The 20,667-nt window shown below is 56.4% G+C and overlaps 1 protein-coding gene across 27 annotated transcripts in view; it reads left to right on the plus strand.

Annotated features, from left to right (window-relative positions):
- The window catches only part of WNK2 (WNK lysine deficient protein kinase 2), a 128,487-nt gene that overhangs the window by 31,162 nt on the left and 76,658 nt on the right, over positions 1 to 20,667 (plus strand). For all 27 annotated transcript variants that reach the window (XR_016236446.1, XR_016236447.1, XR_016236449.1 and 24 more), the window contains exons 3-6: positions 8,279 to 8,451; positions 9,467 to 9,687; positions 15,852 to 16,009; positions 19,148 to 19,236. Coding sequence is in view for 21 of the 27 variants with exons in the window: in XM_070050054.2 (XP_069906155.2) it covers positions 8,279 to 8,451; positions 9,467 to 9,687; positions 15,852 to 16,009; positions 19,148 to 19,236 (641 nt within the window). In the remaining 6 variants the exon portion in view is untranslated. The remainder of the gene's footprint in view (positions 1 to 8,278; positions 8,452 to 9,466; positions 9,688 to 15,851; positions 16,010 to 19,147; positions 19,237 to 20,667) is intronic.

Raw genomic sequence — 20,667 nt, forward strand, 5'->3', positions numbered from 1 at the left:
ATGACCCTTGAGGCTTTGTTTTGATTTACAGCCATGTAGCACTGGAGAGAGGCCCCACCCATGCACCAGGCTCGTCACCCGACGCGGCCTTGCCAGTGCCCGGCGCCCGCCCTCTTCCTCCTGCCCTTGCCTGGGCAGGGATTGTGCCTTCTCCTGGCAGGTCTCAGAGCACCAAGCAGCGTGCTTCCTGTGGCTGGACCTTGAGCCTCGCCAATAGGAGGATGCCACAGCATCCTGGGAGCAGCAAGCCTGGCCCCTGTGGTCTGACAGTGGCCACCACTGCCCATTGGGGTCTTTCCAGCAGAGCCGGTGGCCCCAAGGTATCAGGAGAGCAGCCACCGGCAGACATCCCACACATCTGAGCAAGAGCTAGGATTGTGTCACCAACACCATGAGTGCTGCTGTGTGTAGCCCCCTGTGGCCCTGGGGCTCAATGAGACTGCCAGGCTCCGTCCATGGCACACACCACAGCCAGCGTTGTTCCAGGGCCCTTAGATCTTTTCGCTGTCTGATTGAACTTGAGGTTCTCTGCCACTCTGACAGGTTTCAGACCTTCTTTTAAGGATCGGATGCCGTGGCTTGTTGAACTCAAGCCCGTCTAGCCCGTTCGTAAGTGAATTCGCCCCACACACGTGGGACGGGCCAGTGCTTCTGCTGTCATGGAATTGATGGCCCACAGTGAGGAGAATTCTGCTAGGCTCTAGGATTGGGCACCAGGCTGCCTGGCGAGACACCTGACCGAGCTGTTCCAGGTGGAGCGGTTGGGCAGGGCGCTGCCATGGTAACCGTAGTGCTGGCATGGAATACAAAGGGAGGTCCCCTTGGCCGTCAGCCCACCTCTGGAGCGCCTCTGACTCCTGGGTCTTTGGTTTATCCACGCAAGCTGGTAGCTGCCTTCGGAAATGAAGACTGGGGGCTGTGCAGGCCCGTCCCCACACCTCCTGGCTTTTTTGGGTTGTTTAAACCTGAACGGTTTGCTCTGACGCCACAGGATCTCTCACACGGTGTTGTCCGTTGGTGCTGAAGCCCTGGCAGAAATAACTTAGTGCGGGAGTGGTGCTGTGAGCTTCCTGCAGAAGCAGTGACCAGGGCTGTGGAGGGAGCTTCGAGGAAGCAGGGCTCTCTCCTCCCCAGCCTCCTTCATCCTCGTGCACTGGTCACTGGGGTCACTGGGGCCCCGCCCCTTTGTTAAGTCGCCTTTGAGATGAGTCTGGACATCTGGCTTGATTCATGTTTGCTGGGTATAGGATTCCAAGGTGGCACCTGCCCCTCCCCGCTCTGCCTTGCAGACGGAAGCGCTCTGGGCCCTTGTATGCTGAATTGCCCTGAACAGTCTGGAGGTGTGTCGCTTTGCACGGCTCTGATCCGGCCTCGACAGGTCTTTCTGTTCTGTCTTCCCCCTCCAGCTCGGGGAGCTGCCGGTTCGCTGTTTGTATTTGGCGATGTCTGTTCACTGAGTGCCTGTGGCACAGGTGTTTGATTTCCAGGTGGCTCTTTTCCTTCTACTTTGCTCACTTTCCTCGTTGACTCTCTGGATGTGTTCATTTATCTTTTTTTTTTTTTTTTTTTTTTTTTTTTTGACAGGCAGAGTGGACAGAGAGAGAGAGACAGACAGAGAGAAAGGTCTTCCTTTGCCGTTGGTTCACCCTCCAATGGCCGCCGCGGCTGGCGCGCTGCGGCCGGCGCACCACGCTGATCCGATGGCAGGAGCCAGGTGCTTCTCCTGGTCTCCCTTGGGGTGCAGGGCCCAAGCACTTGGGCCATCCTCCACTGCACTCCGGGGCCACAGCAGAGAGCTGGCCTGGAAGAGGGGCAACCGGGACAGAATCCGGTGCCCCGACCGGGACTAGAACCCGGTGTGCTGGCACCGCAAGGCGGAGGATTAGCCCAGTGAGCCGCGGCGCCGGCCTCATTTATCTTTCACGTTTGGAAAATTGGGGTGTGACTTCCATATAAAGAAGCGTGGAAGCGTGTGAGCGGCTGGGCTGTGACAGAAACCCGGAGGTGCATTTCTGACGATGGGGAGCGCTCCCCTCACTCCAGGCCTCTCGGCCACTTCTGCCCACCCATGGGCTCCGCCTGTCCCAGTGGTGTTAATTCTGCATCACTTCTGTCCTTGGCAGAGTCTCCCATCCATGTGGGACCCCACTGGACGCTCATTTTGTGGTGTGGCTTCTTTTTCTTTTGGGGGATACACATTTCGTTTTATTGCAACAAAGCAACTTGTACACTTTTTTTTTTTAAAGATTTATTTTATTTATTTGAAAGTCAGAGTCCCAGAGAGAGGAGAGGCAGAGAGAGAGAGAGACGTCTTCCATCCATCGGCTCACTCCCCAGATGGCCACAACAGCTGGAGCCATGCCGATCCGAAGCCAGGAGCTTCTTCCGGGTCTCTCACATGGGTGCAGGGGTCCAAGGACCCGAACCATTCTCTATTGCTATCCAGGCCACAGCAGAGAGCTGGATCAGAAGAGGAGCAGCCAGGACCAGAACTGGCGCCCACATGGGATACCAGGGCTTCAATCCACTGTGCCACAGCGCAGGCCCCAACTTGTACACTTTTAACGTTTAAAACTGAGCATCAGCTTTGTTTTCCAGTGTAAAATAAACAGGAACAGAATTGCAATAGAGAATGTCTATTCCAAGTAAGATCCTGCAGGTTCTGCATCAAGTGGCAGCACTCAAGCCATCACTAGGAGAGAATTTTATTTTTAGAAGCGTCAGCTTAAACTGCGAGGATGTCCGTTAAGCATCACAATCAGACACGCCAGAGGAGAAGCCGTGTTGTCAAACTGCCCACTTCACCTACCCACACACCTCAAACCCACCCCTGGGTGACCTTCTATAACCCCATTTTCTTCTCTTTTTTTTTAACCGAGACAAAGTAGACAGATCCGTGTTGGTAAATGCTAACTGTCCATCTTCACACAAAGACACACTGTGATCTCTGAGCCCCATCTACAGAGAAAGGAGGGGGGAAAGCTAGAATTCTGCACTCTGCTCACAGGCCCGGCCCCCTCCAGCTCCCGCAGAGCCAAGGGAGCAGCCGGCTTCCTTTTTCCCACAGAGCACGGTGGTGTTGATTTCTTACAGTTTTTGTGGAGACAGGGAAGGGTCAAGATGAATTGGGAACACACAGGGAAGAGATCCTTTGCCCATTGTATTCTGCTTCAGGTCTTTGCCCCACAGTAAGCTGAGAACTGTGGTGTAGAGAAAAGAGGCCTCAGAAACAGGGAGACTGAGCACAAGAGGGAAAAAATGAAATAAAAACAAGAAGACAGCAGCTTGCTCCCAGGGACTAGAGAGAATAATAATAACCAGTAAAAAAGTTGGAATCGATCAGTGCTTTCTGTTAGTCATCTTCTCCTTCATCCTCCATGCCTTCCCCTTCCTCCTCATCCCCTTCTTCAGCGATGTCTTCCAGTCCTCTTCTTCCACCCCCGCCCTTCCTCTTCCCCTTCCATCATCCACATAGCGCTGCAATGGCTTCGGCCATGTGTCCGCTTCGGTGACTCCTCCCTCAGCTGCACCTGCCTGAGAATGAGTGGACAGCAGAGTGGGTGCAGAGGTGCACCCGTTCCTGTCGGCCCCTGCTTGGCTGGCGCACCCCGGCGTTGGCCTTGAGCGTGCCCCCAGATGCTTTCCAGACCTCCCTTTGATATCAGGGGACTCTGACGATGCATCGCCGCTGTCATGCGGATGAAATTCTTTGCAGAGAGCTTTATTTTTGAAGTAAGGATCCTCATCAAAATGCAGATCTGTTCCATAACCTGCTTTGGTATCTTCAGATTCTGCCACTTGAACTCTGGTCAGACGATGCAGCGCCACCTCAGCCTGGTTGACAAATGTTCCCCCCAGATCTGGGATCTGGGCAATCCATCCTGACCTCTGCTGGGTAGAGGGTTGGCGGAGTTTGTCGTATTTCTGCTCTCAGAGTCTCCTTGCTGACTTGTTCATTGCGCCCGTCTGCAATTCACCAATATGTTCGATTGCTTCTCTTTGTTCTTTTTCTCCTTTGAACAAAGCCCAAGAGAGGCCCATATGTGTGCCGGCCTCGGGGCTGAGCTGCTCCAGGCTTCTTTGTTTGAGGCAGGAGTGAGGGTGGGTGTCTGGGGGCCACGCTTAGGGAAAGTGCCAGAACCAGGACCGGGCAGGAAGAAGCTCCGACAGCTCGGGGTCTGGCTTCTTTCATTCAGCTTGATGGTTCTGGAATTCTCCCAGGGTGTTGTGAGAATCAGGATTTTGTTTCTTTTTATTTTATTACTCATTTTTTGAAACAATTTTTATTGGGGTCAGCACTGTGGCGTAGCAGGTGAAGCCGCCACCTGCAGTGCTGGCATCCTGTATGGACGCCAGTTCGGGTCCCGGCTGCTCTACTTCTGATCCAGCTTTCTGCTATGGCCTGGGAAAGCAATAGAAGATGGCCCAAGCTCTTGGTCCCCTGCACCCATGTGGGAGACGTGGAAGAGGCTCCTGGCTTCTGGCTCCTGGCTCCTGGCTTTGGATTGGTGCAGCTCTGGCCGTCGTGGCCATCTGGGGAGTGAACCAGCAGATGGAAGACACTCACTCTCTCTCTCTCTCTCTCTCTCTCTCTCTCTCTCTCTGCCTTTCCTCTCTCTGTGTAACTCTGACTTTCAAATAAATAAATTTTTTAAAGAAAACAATTTTTATTTATCTATTTGAGAGACAGCATTCTCATTTTGCTGGTTCACTGACCAGATACTTGTAACAGCTGGGACTGCGCCAGGATCTCAACCCAGGTCCCTCACGTGGGTGGCAGGGACCCAAGGGCTTGAGGTGACATCAGCTGTCTCTCCAGGTCTGCTGTAGGAAGAAGCTGGCATCGGGCTCCAGGACTCCAACCCAGGCACTCCGAGGTGGGACTCGGGGACCTTAGCTGGTGTCCTGTCAGGCTGGATGCCTGCCCCAGGTGTTTGTTCCCTTTTATTTCTGAGTCACGGTCCGTTTGGGTAGATGTGGCATGGGTGTTTCTGTGATGGGGGAGCTGCTAGAATTCCCCCCCACCCCGCCCCGTGCCTGTCATTTGTGGATCTCCAGGAGGGGAATGGTGGGACACAGAACAGGTGCAGACCTGCCCAGGGCTAGGAGGGAATGGTGGGCCATAGAGCAGGTGCGGACCTGCCCGGGGCTAGGAGGGAATGGTGGGCCATAGAGCAGGTGCGGACCTGCCCGGGGCTAGGAGGGAATGGTGGGCCATAGAGCAGTTGCAGACCTGCCCAGGACTTCTCCGAGGGCTGTCTCACCTCACACTCAGTGACTGGGGGGAGGGGCTTGAGGGACGGGGTGGGGGCATTGTGGGCAGGTGCTTCTGGCTCCCAGCGGTTGGAACTGTCAGTCTCTTCAGTGTAGCTTGTCTGGACAGTGGGCAGTGGTGTCTTGATGTGGTGTTAAGTGGCATTTTCCTGATGACTGACGTTCTGAGCATCTTTTCATGTGCTGCTGGGCTGTTGCTGTCATCTTCGGTGCACGGTCTGTTTGTTTCTCTGCGTTACAGAAGTTCTTTGTATGCTCTGGGTCTGAGTCCTTTGTCAGACTCACATACTAAGATGAGTTTCTCTCACTTGGCTCAACTTTTATTTTCTTCAATAAATAGGCAGTTTTGAAGAGTTTCTGTCCTGGTGCAGTGGGTTAAGCTGCTGCCTGTGATGCCGGCATCCCATATCAGAGCACTGGTTTGGTTCCCGACTGCTCCACTTCTGATCCAGCTCCCTGCTAACGAGCCTAGGAAAGCAACAGAGGATGGCCCAAGTCCTTGGGCCCCTGTCACCCAGATGGAGTTCTGGGCTCTTGGGTTCCACCTGGCCAAGACCTGGCTGTTGCCACCATTTGGGAAGTGAACCAGCAGATGGAAGCTCGCTCTCTGTCAGTTGGTCTATCTCCTCTGCTGTCTCTCCTCCTGACTTTCAAATAAATAAATAGGTCTTTAAAAATAACTGGTTTTGATGAGCAGAACATGTTCCCATTTTACTAACTTTTTGTACTTAACATTTTATTAGGTTACAGACCATCTCGCTTTAAAACATCTATGCTAGGAAGGCGACTTCAGCCATTAGCGTGTCAGAGTTCTTTGCTGACTGTTCCTCTTTAATGCTTGCCCTTATTTGTGCTGGGCACTGGGGTCTTCATAGGAGCATTAAATGTTATACATTTTATTTACTTGCATTTTATTGGAGAAGTAGACACAAAGACTGATGGGGTGCGCTCCCCAGGTGCCCACGACAGCCAGGGCTGGGCCAGGAGATAGGAACTCCATCTGATCCGCCCACATCAGTGGCAGGGACCCAGGTGCCTGAGCCGCTTATGATGTGCATTAGCAGGAAGCTGAGTTGGAAGCAGAGCTGGGCCTTGCACCGGGCCCTCTGAAACGGGATGTGGGCATCACGAGCCGAGTCGCCACCACTGCCAACCCCCTACCCCTTTTATGAGAACGTTCAGTGGGTGTTTTTCCTCGTCCCTGGTTTACTGCTTTCCCTGGGTTTGACCGTGCCCATGGCTTCTCTTGGCTCTGTGGGTGATGGTGGCTGTCCTGCCCCACTCAGGAATGGAGGCCTGGGCAGGTCTGGGCTGGGGGGAGGGTCTGGCGGGGGTGCTGGAGGAGGAGCTGTGAGTGCGGCCACCATTGGGGGTCATTCCTTAGCAAGACGACCTTCCTCATGATCCCATGGCCCACACCTCATCTCTAGGTTGGAGTCTGGCTTGCTGTTCTGTGGGGCCTTCCGAAAGGGCCTTGGGGCCTTGGCTTCCATTTCCTGTTCTGTGGGGCCTTCCGAAAGGGCCTTGGGGCCTTGGCTTCCGTTTCCTGTCAGTTCCTGTCTCTCCTGCCATCCGTCTGGGTGCACCTGTTTTCTGTCTCCTGGACTTCTTGAGCATTTCACCCTTCCGTCTTCAGTGGTGTTTATAGTTCTCTTCTGGAAACACACACATCTTGTTTCTGACAGTCCCATGACTGCTGGGGGGGGAGAGGCAGACTTTGCCCTGTGAGCTATAGACCCGGGCCTCAGAGGTGACCCTGGGCTCTGCTCAGGGGGGAGGTGTGTGTCAGCGAGGGGCGGGGGCACACGGGGCCACAGCCCTCGCTTCATCTGGGAAGCTGGGAAGTCACAGAGCGTTGGGCCATGCTGGCTCTTTGGGAAGGGTCCACTGGAGGATTTGGGAAGGGCAGGGCCAAGGTCTGGGTGGGCTGCAGGGAGAACGAGTCGGGGGTGGTGTAATGCCGGCTGTGTGAGCTTGGGTGGACGTGGTACCCACCGGCAGTGGTGTCCTGGGCGAAGCAGGTGAATGGGGCATGTCCGACCTCATGGACCACATGAGGTCTCCAGGGTGGTGATGGTGGTGCTTGTGTATTGTGCCTTGTTTTAAATTCAAGGCCAGTGGTTCAGTTCTGCTGGCGTGGCCACGCATACTGACCCCACGGCTGTGTCCTCCTGCACCGGACACGGCCACAGCTGCTGGCCCTGCAGGGTGGGCTCTGTCAGGGTTCTTAATTTTCTGCTCTCAGGTCTGGCCTCTGGCGCTTGTCAGGGTCCGACTGACCTGATCTGTTGTGTTCTGAGCGCTTCCCCTGAGTCGTGCGTGCATTGGAACAAATGCGTTCCTCATTTTCCCCACCGCGGTTTAGCACGATTTATTTCGAGAAAGAAAGGTCTCCGCATCAGGCTGTTCACAAAAATCACTTTAGGAAACAAATATTAAGACTGCTGCGCTCGTTATCTTAGAGGGTGCGTGTGACGTGCCACGGTTGTGTTTGTGCTGAGCCCAGCTCCCCGTCACACTCTTCGTGGGGTGCCCCCACCTCCAACTCCCAGCCCCTCCTCAGCCAAGCACGCGCGCCTCTGTGGCATGGGAGCCACGTGCAGCCCTGCTGCAGATGTTCAGAGCGGTCGCCGGCTGGGGGCGCCAGGCCTCCGGGGTGGGCTGGGGGCTCTCCGGCTGCCTAGAACTTCGGTTCCCGAGGCCCCCACACAGGGGCTGCATCCGGGGTTGCGGGGTCCGATGTGGTGGTGCCGGGGGCTGAGTGTCCCTGTGGGGGCCTGTGAGCGCTCCTGTGCTGGCAGGGGGTTTGGGGACCTCTGTGTCCCTGCCTTTGGTTGGTGCCTGTGTGCAGAGAGGGAGGGCTGGTGCCGCTGCCTCTGCGGCCTGGGGTGAACCGTCCCCGTTCCCTGCTGTGCCCCAGTTCTCTGCCTCTGTTGGGCAGGAGAGCGGCCGGCGGGCCTGGTCCTGTGAGCGCCGCCCACTCGGTGCGTGTCCCCCACTGCAGGACCGGAAGCTCACCAAGCTGGAGCGGCAGCGCTTCAAGGAGGAGGCAGAGATGCTGAAAGGCCTGCAGCACCCCAACATCGTGCGCTTCTACGACTTCTGGGAGTCCAGTGCCAAGGGCAAGCGGTGCATCGTGCTGGTGACCGAGCTGATGACCTCGGGAACGCTGAAGACGTAAGCGCCGCTGCCTGCCAGCCGGGGTGGTGGTGGCCGGGGGGATGCCACGGCTGGGGCTGCCCAAGGTCCTGGGCCATGGCCTCGTGGAAGTGTACCTTTTGGGTGATGCATCTACATACCCCCGGGAATAGGAAGCCAAGTCAAAGGATCCACAGCAAAGCGACTGGCTGCTCTGCCAGCATCTGGCACTCTTGCGTGTCGGATGGTGGATGTGCCCATCTCTCAGACGTGGTCAGGAGGCCGTCCCTTCCCGTGTGGGGCATCAGGAGGTGGTTTCTCTCCCAGGGACACAGTTCGTGGATGTGCAGGGTCTGGAGCAGGCTGGTCAGGTTGAGTTGAGCACAGCGGAGGAGAACAGGGGGCCATGGTGTGCCCTTGGGCAGTCGACATGGTCTGCCCCACTGGGTGGCTATAACTCAGGTCCCCCTGCATCGTTCAGACCCTGTAGCCTCGGGCAGGGCTTCAATGTCCGCCTGTTACTGGGCAGTTTTACTCCTAAGTGGCCGCACAGCATGGGGAGAGCCCCATTCCCAGCCTCACCTGCTGCCTGTCTCTGGGGACAGCTCAGAGCAGGTCACACAGGTGAGCAGTGTTCGGGAGGGCCTGGCCTTCCTGACCTCTGACCCCGGTTGTCCCATTGGCCATGAGCTTCCCGCCCCTCCCCTCTCCCCCGAGGCATTCCTGGGTGGGATTCTGCCCTGCTGCCGTGGCTCCTGGCTGTTTGGAGACAGGTTTGGGGTCTGGGTTGGCCTGAGCTTTAGTAACGAGGTCCCTGAGCTTTAGTAGCAAGGTCCCTGGTATTGCAGGAGCAACAGGTGGGCCGGCCACCCAACCTGGTCACCTGCTTGTGGGCCTGGCCTCCGCTGTGTGACCCCCAGCCAAGGCAGGCCTGCCCAGCTCTCCTGGTCACCTTCCCTATCATGGATGTTTCAAGCAGGCCCTGGGCATGCATGGGCGGAGTCTTTCCAGGGAGCTGCTCCTCGAGCCGTGTTCCCCCCTCCCCCCCGAGCAGGTACCTGAAGCGGTTCAAGGTGATGAAGCCCAAGGTGCTGCGCAGCTGGTGCCGGCAGATCCTGAAGGGCCTGCTGTTCCTGCACACGCGGACGCCGCCCATCATCCACCGGGACCTGAAGTGTGACAACATCTTCATCACCGGGCCCACCGGCTCTGTGAAGATCGGCGACTTGGGCCTGGCCACCCTCAAGAGAGCGTCGTTCGCCAAAAGCGTCATAGGTGGGCCTGCTTCTCCTGCCTGGGCCACGAGGCTCCTGGGGGCGCTGAGCTGAATCTGGGGGCCGGGCAAATCTGGGGCAGGAGGCCTAGTGGGCAGAGTGCCTGGGGCCAGGGGCTCGGGCCGGGCGTATGAGCCACTCTTCTAGCCGCTGGTGGCTCGGCCAAGGGAGGTGCCACAGCGGGGAAGGCAGGGAAGGAGGCCCTGGCCACAGAGGAATTGGGGAACTTTGAGGCAAGTGATATGGCAGCTGGTCTAAGTGGGCAGCGAGGGTTCCAGGCTGTGGGGCCCAAGAAGTGACCACTTGGAGTACCTGGGGGAGGGCACATGGGTGTTCTGTGAGGGGCAGGGAGTAGTGCAGAGGGATTTAGTTGTTTTTTTTTTGTTTGTTTGTTTTTGACAGAGTGGACAGTGAGAGAGAGAGACAGAGAGAAAGGTCTTCCTTTGCCGTTGGTTCACCCTCCAATGGCCGCCGCGGCCAGCACGCTGCGGCCGGTGCACCGCGCTGATCCCTTGGCAGGAGCCAGGTGCTTTTCCTGGTCTCCCATGGGGTGCAGGGCCCAAGCACTTGGGCCATCCTCCACTGCACTCCCTGGCCACAGCAGAGAGCTGGCCTGGAAGAGGGGCAACCGGGACAGAATCCAGCTCCCCGACCGGGACTAGAACCCGGTGTGCCAGCGCTGCAAGGCGGAGGATTAGCCTAGTGAGCCGCAGTGCCAGCCGAAGGGATTTAGTTTGTTAGAGATGTTGTTGACCTCTCTTTCTCATCCTCAATCCTCAGCCTTTCGAGAGGAGACACCTTGGGCCTTGGGGGGACAGCTGGCCCGAGGCTGCTGTGAGGGGCCGGGGTGGGGGGAGGCTGCATCTTGCTGTGCACCTGCCCCAATGTGGTCCTGGTGTGTGGGGTGCTCACTGTCCCCCAGACCCCAAGGGGGGGTCCTCACGAACTGTGAAGAAGAGAGAGTTTGGGGGGCTTACGGAGCAGCTGCTTGTTGGGGTTGAGATGCCTGGATGGTGCCTGCAGGTGCAGGGCCAGGGGCCCAGTGTAGCTGGGGAGGCCCAGGTGGGATCTAGTGGGACCTGGAGACTGAAGCCCCACATGCCCCCGTGATGAGGGTGGCTCCCCAGAGGCAGGAGTGGGGGCAGTTGGTCCTGGGGCTTGGGGTTTGCATGGTTTTGCCGTGTGTTTGGAGGAAGTGAAGGCCTGAGAAGTGCTTTGCTAGCAGTGGTGGGTTTGGAATGTGACCTCTGAGGCAGGGTGGCTGCCCCAGAAGGGGTCTGGCAGCCCTGTGGGAAGCCGAGTGGTGGTGCCCAGGGGCTGCCCCAGGCCTCAGTTTTCCTAACAGCGAAATGCGAGGGGCAGGGGAGGGGAAGTGCTCAGTCCTGCAGGGACCAAGAGCAGGGCTCCAGGCTCTGGGCGGTTTTGGGCTCAGTGACGTGGCTGAGAGGGCCGCTCGGGGCCACTTGCCTCAAATGGCAATACTCAGGTCCCTGGACTTCCCAGCCAGAGTTTCACACTGCAGAGGGGGGCTGACATGTGGGGCGGGGAGTATGTGTTTCCAGCAGGCACAGCAGGGCCCTGCCCCACCATCGGTGCCAGGGCCCAGAAAGTTCCTCTTGGAGAAGCCTGGACCAGGAGCGGCCTTGGCTGCCCCTTCTCAAGGGCAGGGCTTTGTTAGTTCAAGTCTCCTGATGCTGGGCTGCAGTGGGTTGGGGGACACTCTTGTGGGCAGTGTTGGCTCAGGTTACCTGTGGGTGCTTGCCCTAAGTCCTCCTGGGCCCAGAGTTCCATCTGAGACACAGCCTCAGCCCACCAGCCCCCCTGTCCTCCCTGACACAGGTGTCTGGGGGCCCCTGGGGGCAGTTGATGCCAGGGTTCCGTTGCAGGCCTCGGGCTTGCACTTCAGACATGGCCCATATCAGGACAGGGCTTGGTACCGGCCTCCCCCGGCTGCTGTGGACCCTCCGGAGGGAGATGATCCCTGTGCTTAGAGCATCAGGCTGTGGCCATTTCCCCTCGGCCTCACCTGATGCCAGGTGTTGGCACAGGTGTGAGCCATATATTGCCCATGGGGTTTGGTGCCCTGGGTTTCAAACCTTCCTGGGTGTGTGTTGCTGGTTTGTGTGTGCTGGTCTGGGCCTGAGCTGGGCTCTGAGGGGACCAGGTCCTGTCACCAGACTGCTGATGGCTGGGGCAGGCGGCTGTGCAGGAAGCCGGACCCTGTGGGTGTGGAGGTGCCCTACCCACCTAGGAGGGCTTCTGAGAGGCGGCAGTGATGGAGATGGGCCTGCTGGGGAGAGAGCTGAGAAAGTGGGCCACGGGAACTGAGGGTGGTTCCTCTGGGGAGAGCTGCCGGCTGGCTCTGGGTAGGCTGGGCATTCCGGACGGACGGTGGGAGAGGGGTCGTTGCTGATGAACACTGAGGGGCTCCAGCCAGTGTGGGGTCCCCAGCAGGCGTGGCCCCCTTCCCATCCTCCCGGGAGAAGACTGGGATGTGGGCTCTGCCTGCTGAGGGAGAGGATGGATGAGCCCCCTCTGTTGGTTTCGCTCTAACACAATTCTTGAGCATAGTTATGGCTAGGGTGTCTTTGACTTCCTCAAAGGAAGTTTGTGTTTCATTACAGACCCAGAAACAGACAGGGCCTCTTAGCTGCGAGAGGCTGGGCTGCAGCCACCTTCCTGGCTTAGCAGAAGAGAGGCTGTTCCTGCAGACCTTTGTCTGCCCTTGCAGGGGGGGCTTGTGGAGGGGGTGGCACGAGGCAGGCTCCCAGTGCCGGATGAGTGGGTCTGGGCTGGGGAGGTGTGCAGAGACCTAGGGGGTGCAAGCAGGTGTGTGAGGGACCCTGGGGACCCTTCTGAGTGGCTGTGATGGTTCAGGCCTCTGCAGCGCTGGGGAGCCCCTCAGGGTGGTGTCTGGGGGAACCTGGGGTGACAGAGGGGCAGGGCTGGTGTTCACCTCACCAGCAACCCAGTGGGCTTAGGCTACATGTGGTCTTTCTGCCATTTGCATCCAGCAGGGCCTGGGCAGTGCATTCCCTATTCTGTGGCAAACTCAGGGCGAGGGGGGGGGGGGGAGAGAAACTTGAGAAATTTAAAAGTTACCAGTGCAAAAACTTTCCATGTAATCGTGTTCCTCAAAGGCCTGAAAGGGTAAACATTCCCAGTGCAAGGTTCCCCAACTCTGCCCAGTCCCGTTATTTCTGACGGATTCTTCCAGAGTTCTGCAGGCTTGTGCGTGAACCTAAACGCAGTCTGGTTTTCCCCCATTTTTACCCAAAATGTTAACTTTTTTGGTTAAACACACAACTTTTAAATTGAAGCGATGGGTAAATGAAAGCCCAGCATGTGCTTTGTAATCCAGTGATTGCTTTGTGCTATTTTGCATCTGCTGTAAAAAATAAAACATGTTGACAGTCTTCCAGTCAACAAACACACAGATGGTAAAAGCAGCCCCGTTGAAATCGCTGGTCCCTTTTCTCTGCGCCCAGCTCTGCAGACACACAGGACCTTTTTCAATGAAAAGGTCTTTGCAATTACTGTTCAAGCGAAAGCTCACTGTAGAGAAGCTGAAAGCTGCAGACTGACGTAGCTAAAGGAGAACAGCGCAGCCACCTCCCAGACGGCATTGTCTCGGACGCGGTGAGCACCTGCCACCCTGTACTGTGTGGATTGCACCAAGGCCAAGTCCGACTTCATGCAGATGTCAGTTTTCACCCCTTGTGTTTCTAGGATGTGAGCAGTTCCCATCCTATTTATTTATTTATTTATTTTTGACGGGCAGAGTGGACAGTGAGACAGACAGACCGAGAGAACGGTCTTCCTTTGCCGTTGGTTCACCCTCCAATGGCTGCTGCGGCTGGCATGCTGCAGCTGGCGCACTGCGCTGATCCAAAGGCAGGAGCCAGGTGCTTCTCCTGGTCTCCCATGGGGTGCAGGGCCCAAGCACTTGGGCCATCCTCCACTGCACTCCCGGGCCACAGCAGAGAGCTGGCCTGGAAGAGGGGCAACCGGGACAGAATCCGGCGCCCCGACCGGGACTAGAACCCGGTGTGCTGGCACCGCAGGCGGAAGATTAGCCTATTGAGCCGCGGCGCCGGCCTAGTTCCCATCCTAAACCCTCTATGGGACCTGACACGTGGACGCCCTTTGCCGGCTCCCTGCCTGTCTTTGGTGGTGGTGATTGTTCCCCGAGGGGTGTGCCTGGCATGCCTAAGCATCCCCTGTCTGGGGACGGTCAAGGCCTCTGTGGGTGTTTGGAGTTTGGAGTTAGAAGCAGCTCTGGGATGGCTGCTGAGTTTTGCCTACCTCATGGTGACCAAGCGCTGCCTGATGCTGGGCCTGTCCGCCAGGGGTGGGGAACACCCTGCCCACAGGCTGTATAAGGTCCCACGAAATCATTTGCTCTGGCCCTGCCATGGCAACCACAAGCAAGACTCAAATTTCAATAAATCTATAGCAGGCTATATATATATATATATATATATTTTTTTTTTTTTTTTAAAGATTTGGGGCCGGCGCTGTGGCATAGTGGATAGGACTGCCGCCTGCAGTGCCGATATCCCACATGGGCGTCGTTTCGAGTCCTGGCTGCACCACTTCCAATCCAACTCTCTGCTGTGGCCTGGGTGGGAAAGCAGCAGAAGATGGCCCAAGAGCTTGGGCCCCTGTACCCACGTGGGAGATCTGGAAGAAGCTCCTGGCTCCTGGCTTCGGTTTGGCCCAGCTCCAGCCGTTGCAGCCATTTGGAGAGTGAATCAGCGGATGGAAGTCCTCTTTCTCTATCTCTTTGCCTCTACCTCTGTAACTCTGCCTTTCAAATTTGAAAAGCAGAGTTACAGAGAAGGAGGGAGAGACACAGAGAAGTCTTCCATCTGCTGGTTCACTCCCCAGATGGCCACAACCACTAGGGCTGGGCCAGGCCAAAGCCTGAAACTCCATCTAGGTTTCCCACGCAGGGGTTCAGGATTTGGGCCATCTTCTGCTTTCCCAGGCACATTAGCAGGGAGCAGAGCAGGACGGTCAAGGCCTCTGTGGGTGTTTGGAGTTATAAGCAGCTCTGGGATGGCTACTGAATTGACTTGAATTGGCGCCCACCCATATAGGATGCTCGCGTAGCAGGTGGCAGCTTAACCTGCTGTGTCACAATGCTGGCCCTAAGCAAGCAGATTTTTAAGTTGGTAATTTTGTATGGCCTGCCAATGATGTTGCAAATATACCAATGGCCTTGACAGAAAAAAGGATCCCCAGCCCTGCCTTAGGGCCACACAGGTCAGGAGTGTGCATCGGATACAGGCAGTATTCCCTGGAAGTCAGGATCTCCACCTTTGTGGTCAGGGAGTAGTGCTGTGAGCTGCTGGCTAGCCTCAGAATCCTGAGCTTCCAGGAGATTTTTTTTGGAGATTTCAGTCTGGAACATGCTATTTTTGTTTAATAGTCATGATCAACTTCTGTTGATTTTTTTACATAAATAGCTTGTAGAATGCCTTAAACCGTGTTTTCCCAATATGTTTGTGTTACAGCACACATTTCTTTGTGAAAGTGTTCATTAAATCTGCAGAGGGAATGGGGCCCAGTGAGGGGAGAAGATGAAGAATAAGGTTTCCGAATGAGTCCTCAGGGACAGGCCCAATGTTTGCCAATTACTTTTCTGCTGTGAGAAGTTACTGGTCTGGGGGCGGGTGTTGTGGCACAGCAGGTTGAACCTCTGCCTGTGATGCCGGCATCCTTATGAGTGCTGGTTCAAGTCCTGGCTTCTGCACTTCTGATCCAGCTCCCTGCTAATGCACCTGGGAAAGCAGCAGAGGGTAGCCTGAGTGCTTGGGCCCCTGCGATCCACATGGGGGACCTGGATAGAATGCCAGGCTCCTGGCTTTGGCCTGGCCCAGCCCTGGCCATTGTTACCATTTGGGACTTGAAGCAGAAGATGGAAGAGCTCTCTCTCTATACCTGTCTCTTCCTGTTTCTCTCTCTAACTCTGCCTTAAAAAGGAAGGAAGGGGGAGAGGGGGAAGGGACAAAGGGAGGAATTAGGTTTGTAACTTGGATCCTGGATTCTGAGACAGAGGGCGGGGAGCATGGGGCAGGCCTAAGAACTGGGTGTTCTGAGCGTGCACCGTTCTGTCAGGCTCCTGGGTGCTGAGCCCTGTGTCTGCTGCTCCCGGCACAGGTACCCCTGAGTTCATGGCGCCCGAGATGTACGAGGAGCACTACGACGAGTCCGTGGACGTCTACGCCTTCGGGATGTGCATGCTGGAGATGGCCACCTCGGAGTACCCCTACTCAGAGTGCCAGAACGCCGCCCAGATCTACCGAAAGGTCACCTGTGTGAGTTCCCTGGCTCTTGTTAATGAGGGCGCAGCCATGGGCATGGGCCACGTCCTCGTAAAGACCCCACAGTAGCTGTGCAAGGGAAGAGAGTGGCTGTTTTACAGATAGGGAAACTGAGGCTTCGGGGGACGGTTGCTCATGGTTTCCTAGCAATGGGGATGGTGGTTACGGGTTGCTGTGGGTAGGACTTAGCCTTAGGAGTTGTCCCACAGCACTTCGAGTTCCTGGACAGGGGAAACTGAGGCTGAGGGGGCGGGAACTCCAGGGGGCTCTCCTGGAGGAGGTGTACCCAGCCACCTGTCCCCAGAGCCCTGCTCCGGGCTGCCCCGGGGCCACTGCTTCCCCCATCTGCTTTATTTTGGAACCACTCTTTGTTTTCTTTTTCACCAATTTGGCTGAGTGTGTGTCTAGGAGGCTGCTGGCATTGGGCAGCCCGGGAACCTTAATCCCTGTTTTGCTGGCACTGTGAGTTTTTTATTTGATGAGATGACTTCAGCTGTACAAACAGACCTGCCTCACAGGGCGGGGGAGCCAAACAGAGCGTCCACGGGCAGGGCAGCTGGCTGGGCTTTCCTGTGCCGAGCCCCACGGTCAGGCCGGGACGCCCCCAGGGAGGTCCCTGACCTTGGCTGCAGGCAGCTGTGATCCCAGGAGTCCTCATTGTCCCTGCCCGGTGCATGCCCGGCCTGGGCAGCTGTGCTCTGTGCGATTCCCATCTGCCCTGCTATGCCCCGGCACCCACGGATTTGTGTGTTTGCAGCACCCCTGGTCTGTGCCTCCAGCCTGAGCCCCTCTGGTGGATGACGTGTGTTTCTATTCTTTGGTTTTGAATTCTGGATCATCAGTCGCCTGGTAGCTCCACGCCCCTCCTGGACTGGGGCCTGGGCCTCTGTCAGGGACCCGCACACACAGATGCTGAGTTTCCCAAGAGAGGCAAGGGGGCCTGCAGTGGGAAGTGTGAGGAAGTGAGGGGTTTGGGAGACTTAGGACACCATTTGCCGGGCTTGTAGCTCCAGGGGGAGCTGGGCTCCTGGTTTGCACCATGGGCAATGGACTGGGGTCTTTTCATCTGGGAGCTGGGCTGGGAGTAGTGTCCCAGGCATGCGGCTGGATGTGCTTCTGGGGTTCCTTCCTTGTAGGTCTGCCCTGGTCCAGGGGCACAGCAGCTTGCTCAGTGGTTGCACTTCCATCCCCCTCCCTCCCTCTCTCTTCCTGTTTGGGAAAATTCATGCTTTATGTCTTCCATATTTAAAAAAAAAAGCCAAGGTAAAGCTTTCCAAGGTTGAATCTTATGATGATTGATGCCCTCAGTGTGCTTAGAACTTTTGCAATTAGTTGTGCTGCCCCCTTCCTCCCCCCACCCCCAAACTAAACAAACCCAGCAGACTGCAGAGGTACCTCGCCCACCCCTGCTTCTGAGGGCGGGGTCTAGCTGGGGGGCTGCACTCTGGGGCCCAGGAGTGGCTGCCTTCAGTCTAGCACCTGCCTTGTCCCTTTCCTGCCCTGAAAGCTGCCTGGCCTTAGTCCTGGGCCAGCAGCTGTGACCACAAACAGCACCCTTACTCCCTTAAGGGGTGGGTGTGGGGAGAGAGCCTTCGTGTGGTGAGGAAGGCCCTGTGCTGTGGGAGGTGCGGAACCCACCGTGTAATTACTGGGCTCCGGCTGCAGCCCCAAGGCCATGAGCCTCTGGCACAGAGGTGCCTGCAGTCCCATGAAGGAGGCTTTGCAGCCAAGCTCTGGTCAACACCCTTCTAGAAGCTGACTGCTATATTTGAGGTGTTAACCCCACTGTCGAATTCTGCAGCTCAGGTGACACCACGCTGGTGTTGTTGCCTGGGAGATGGTCGTTATGGAGATGAGGATGGGAGCCTGAGCCTGGGCTGGAGGCCTGGCTGGTGGGTGAGGGAAGGTGTCCACGCTGAGTGGCAGGGAACCGTGCTGCTGGCCTTGGTGGTAGGGAGAGATCGGAGGGGGCCAATGGTCCCTATGGCTTCGGCCTTACTCCCTGTCCACCTGGTGGAGCCTGCGGCTTGAGTGTGCTGCATCTGTGGGCACAGGGCCCAGCCTCCGCCAGTGTTTCTTCAAGTGTCTCTTCCCAGCCCCCTGCCACATTGCTCTGTGTGATATGTGCATGTTTGACTGTTGGTTTATCTCAAGTTCGGAAGCGAGCAGAATAGAACCTCCACAACCATCTTTCTCGCTCTGCTGCGTGTCCCATGGTTGACCCATCTTCTCTGCAGCGTTTCATCCGCCGTTCACATGCTGCAGTGAAACCTCCAGTCCAGAAGCTGTGGTTTCCATCTCTGTTTCCGTGTGGTTCTTTTTTTATATCTGGCATTGCTGTTCCTGTTCATTTTTCTTTAAATACGCATATATAGAGCTACAGTGAGTTTTAACATCCTTGTCTGCAATGTCTCGCTCATTTCTGAGTCTATTTCTGTTGACTGGTTTTTCTGCCAAGTCATGGATCATACGCTCCTGCTTCTTGGCATACAAGGGGGACTTCAAAATGTTCATGGAAAAATGGAGTTAAAAATGAGTTTATTTTGATGCAAAGAGTTTTGAAATCCATGCATCATATTTTCAAAATAACACATTTTCCATGAACTTTACGAGAACCTTCGTGTCTGGTAATTTTTGGTTGGATGCTGTACATTGTGTGTGTCACGTTTTGTAGTGCTCTATGTGAACTCTGGGCCTGGCTCTGCTGTTAGGATGTGACCATGCACACATGATCTGGGGTTTGAGGGAACCTTGTGCAGGTATCTGGGGCTCCTTTTGCTGCTTCCCTCACTCCCTCCCAGAGCTCTGCTTTGTAGCCTTTTCAGTCTCCCTGAACTCTTGAGCTTCACCCTTAATTCATAGACCACAGACTCAGCTGGGTTCCTGTGTCCCAGCCTGGGAACTGTTCCTGGATAGCAAGCTGGGTGGGCCCCATGTGTCTCTGTCCATGTCCTGCACTGCCAACATCCAGGATCACAACGTGACCGTCTGGCGTGTTTGGTCTGGTTTCCTAGTGGTTTGTGCTTGTCCTCTCATCATGGTGGTGGTGGAGGAGGAGGTCCCTGCGCTGTGGTGGGGGTGGTGCCCTGGAGCTGCTGATTGTGTCAGATGACTCTGTCCTCTGCTTCTCAGGGCATCAAGCCAGCCAGCTTTGAGAAAGTGCATGATCCCGAAATCAAGGAGATTATTGGAGAGTGCATCTGCAAAAACAAGGAGGAAAGGTGAGTTCTGTGTGGGGTTGGGCCCTGGATCTTTTTTGTTTTTTAAAAAATATGTCTTCATTTATTTGAAAGGCAGAGTGACGGACAGAGAGGTCTTCCATCCACTGTTTCACTCCCTAAGTGGCTGCAACAGCCGGGACTGGGCCAGGCAGAAGTCAGGAGTCTGGCACTCTGTCTGGGTCTCCCAAGCACTTGGGCCATTTTCTGGCTGCTTTCCCAGGAACTTTAGCAGGGAGCTGGATCAGAAGTGGAGCAGCCAGGACTCCTGTGGGAGTACTGCCCCGTGTCTGTCCTGGCCCTGGGCCTTTTTTTTTTTTTTTTTTTTTTAACAGGCAGAGTTAGTGAGAGAGAGAGACAGAGAGAAAGGTCTTCCTTTTTCCGTTGGTTCACCCCCGAAGTGGCCACTATGGCCGGTGCTGCTGCTGGCACGCTGCGCCGATCCGAAGCCAGGAGCTTCCTACTGGTTTCCCATGCGGGTGCAGGGCCCAAGCACTTGGGCCATCCTCCACTGCCTTCCCGGGCCACAGCAGAGAGCTGGACTGGAAGAGGAGCAACAGGGACAGAACTGGCGCCCCAACCGGGACTAGAACCCAGGGTGCCGGCGCCACAGGTGGAGGATTAGCTTAGTGAGCCACAGCGCCGGCCAGCCCTGGTCTTTCTCCAGCTGGTGTTTGCAGCACGCTCCTGACAAGAGAAAACTCCAGAGCCAGACTGAGTGCTCAGGCCACAGTAACTCCAGGCTGGGAAGCTGGGGTGGGCAGCCTTCTCTGGGGCCTAGGTCTGGCCAGGGGGTTTAAGGGCCTAGGACTCCCTTTCGCCCTTTAATTTTTCTCCAGTTTTCCCAGGAGGTGAGGGTGGGGCTTACCTATTCCTATGGCCTTAGGAAACCTTCCATACAGGGGCTCTTGGATCTGCCTCAGCCCCATCCTCCCTCCTGAGCTCCAGGTTCCGTATTTTGTGCATCTCCAAGCAGCATGGCCTGGGGGTGTAGGGGGGAACAGGCCCCACGGCTAAGCCATCTAGACCCTCAGAGCAGGCACAGAAAACTGTGCTATTTCTCTCTCCCCAAACAGACTGGGGTACATCTACACATCCACACCACACCCTCAGCAGTAAAAGGGGGTGGTTGGCCTATGTCACAGCCACACAGATGACCTGGCAGCCGGGACATGGGAGGAAGCCAGGCCCACAGCAACACTTGCTGCATGACTGCATGCATAAGAGAGGAGGGCTAGGGGTGCACTAGGGTAGCAAAGCCTTGTGGTCCCCAGAGCTAGCATTATCCAGTGCCTGGCCACTGGCTTCCTGTGAGCAGCCTTCCCAGCTGGCTTTGGGCTGGTACCCCCTAGGCTCTGCAGGTCCTTGATCGCCACCCCTGCTTTATAGTATACCTCCTCCCATCTTCTCTGCCTCATCCTGCAGAGACACCCC

Source organism: Oryctolagus cuniculus, chromosome 1, assembly GCF_051225735.1.
Source record: "Oryctolagus cuniculus isolate XC-2025 breed Fujian yellow rabbit chromosome 1, ASM5122573v1, whole genome shotgun sequence".
Classification (NCBI taxonomy): Eukaryota; Metazoa; Chordata; class Mammalia; order Lagomorpha; family Leporidae; genus Oryctolagus; species Oryctolagus cuniculus.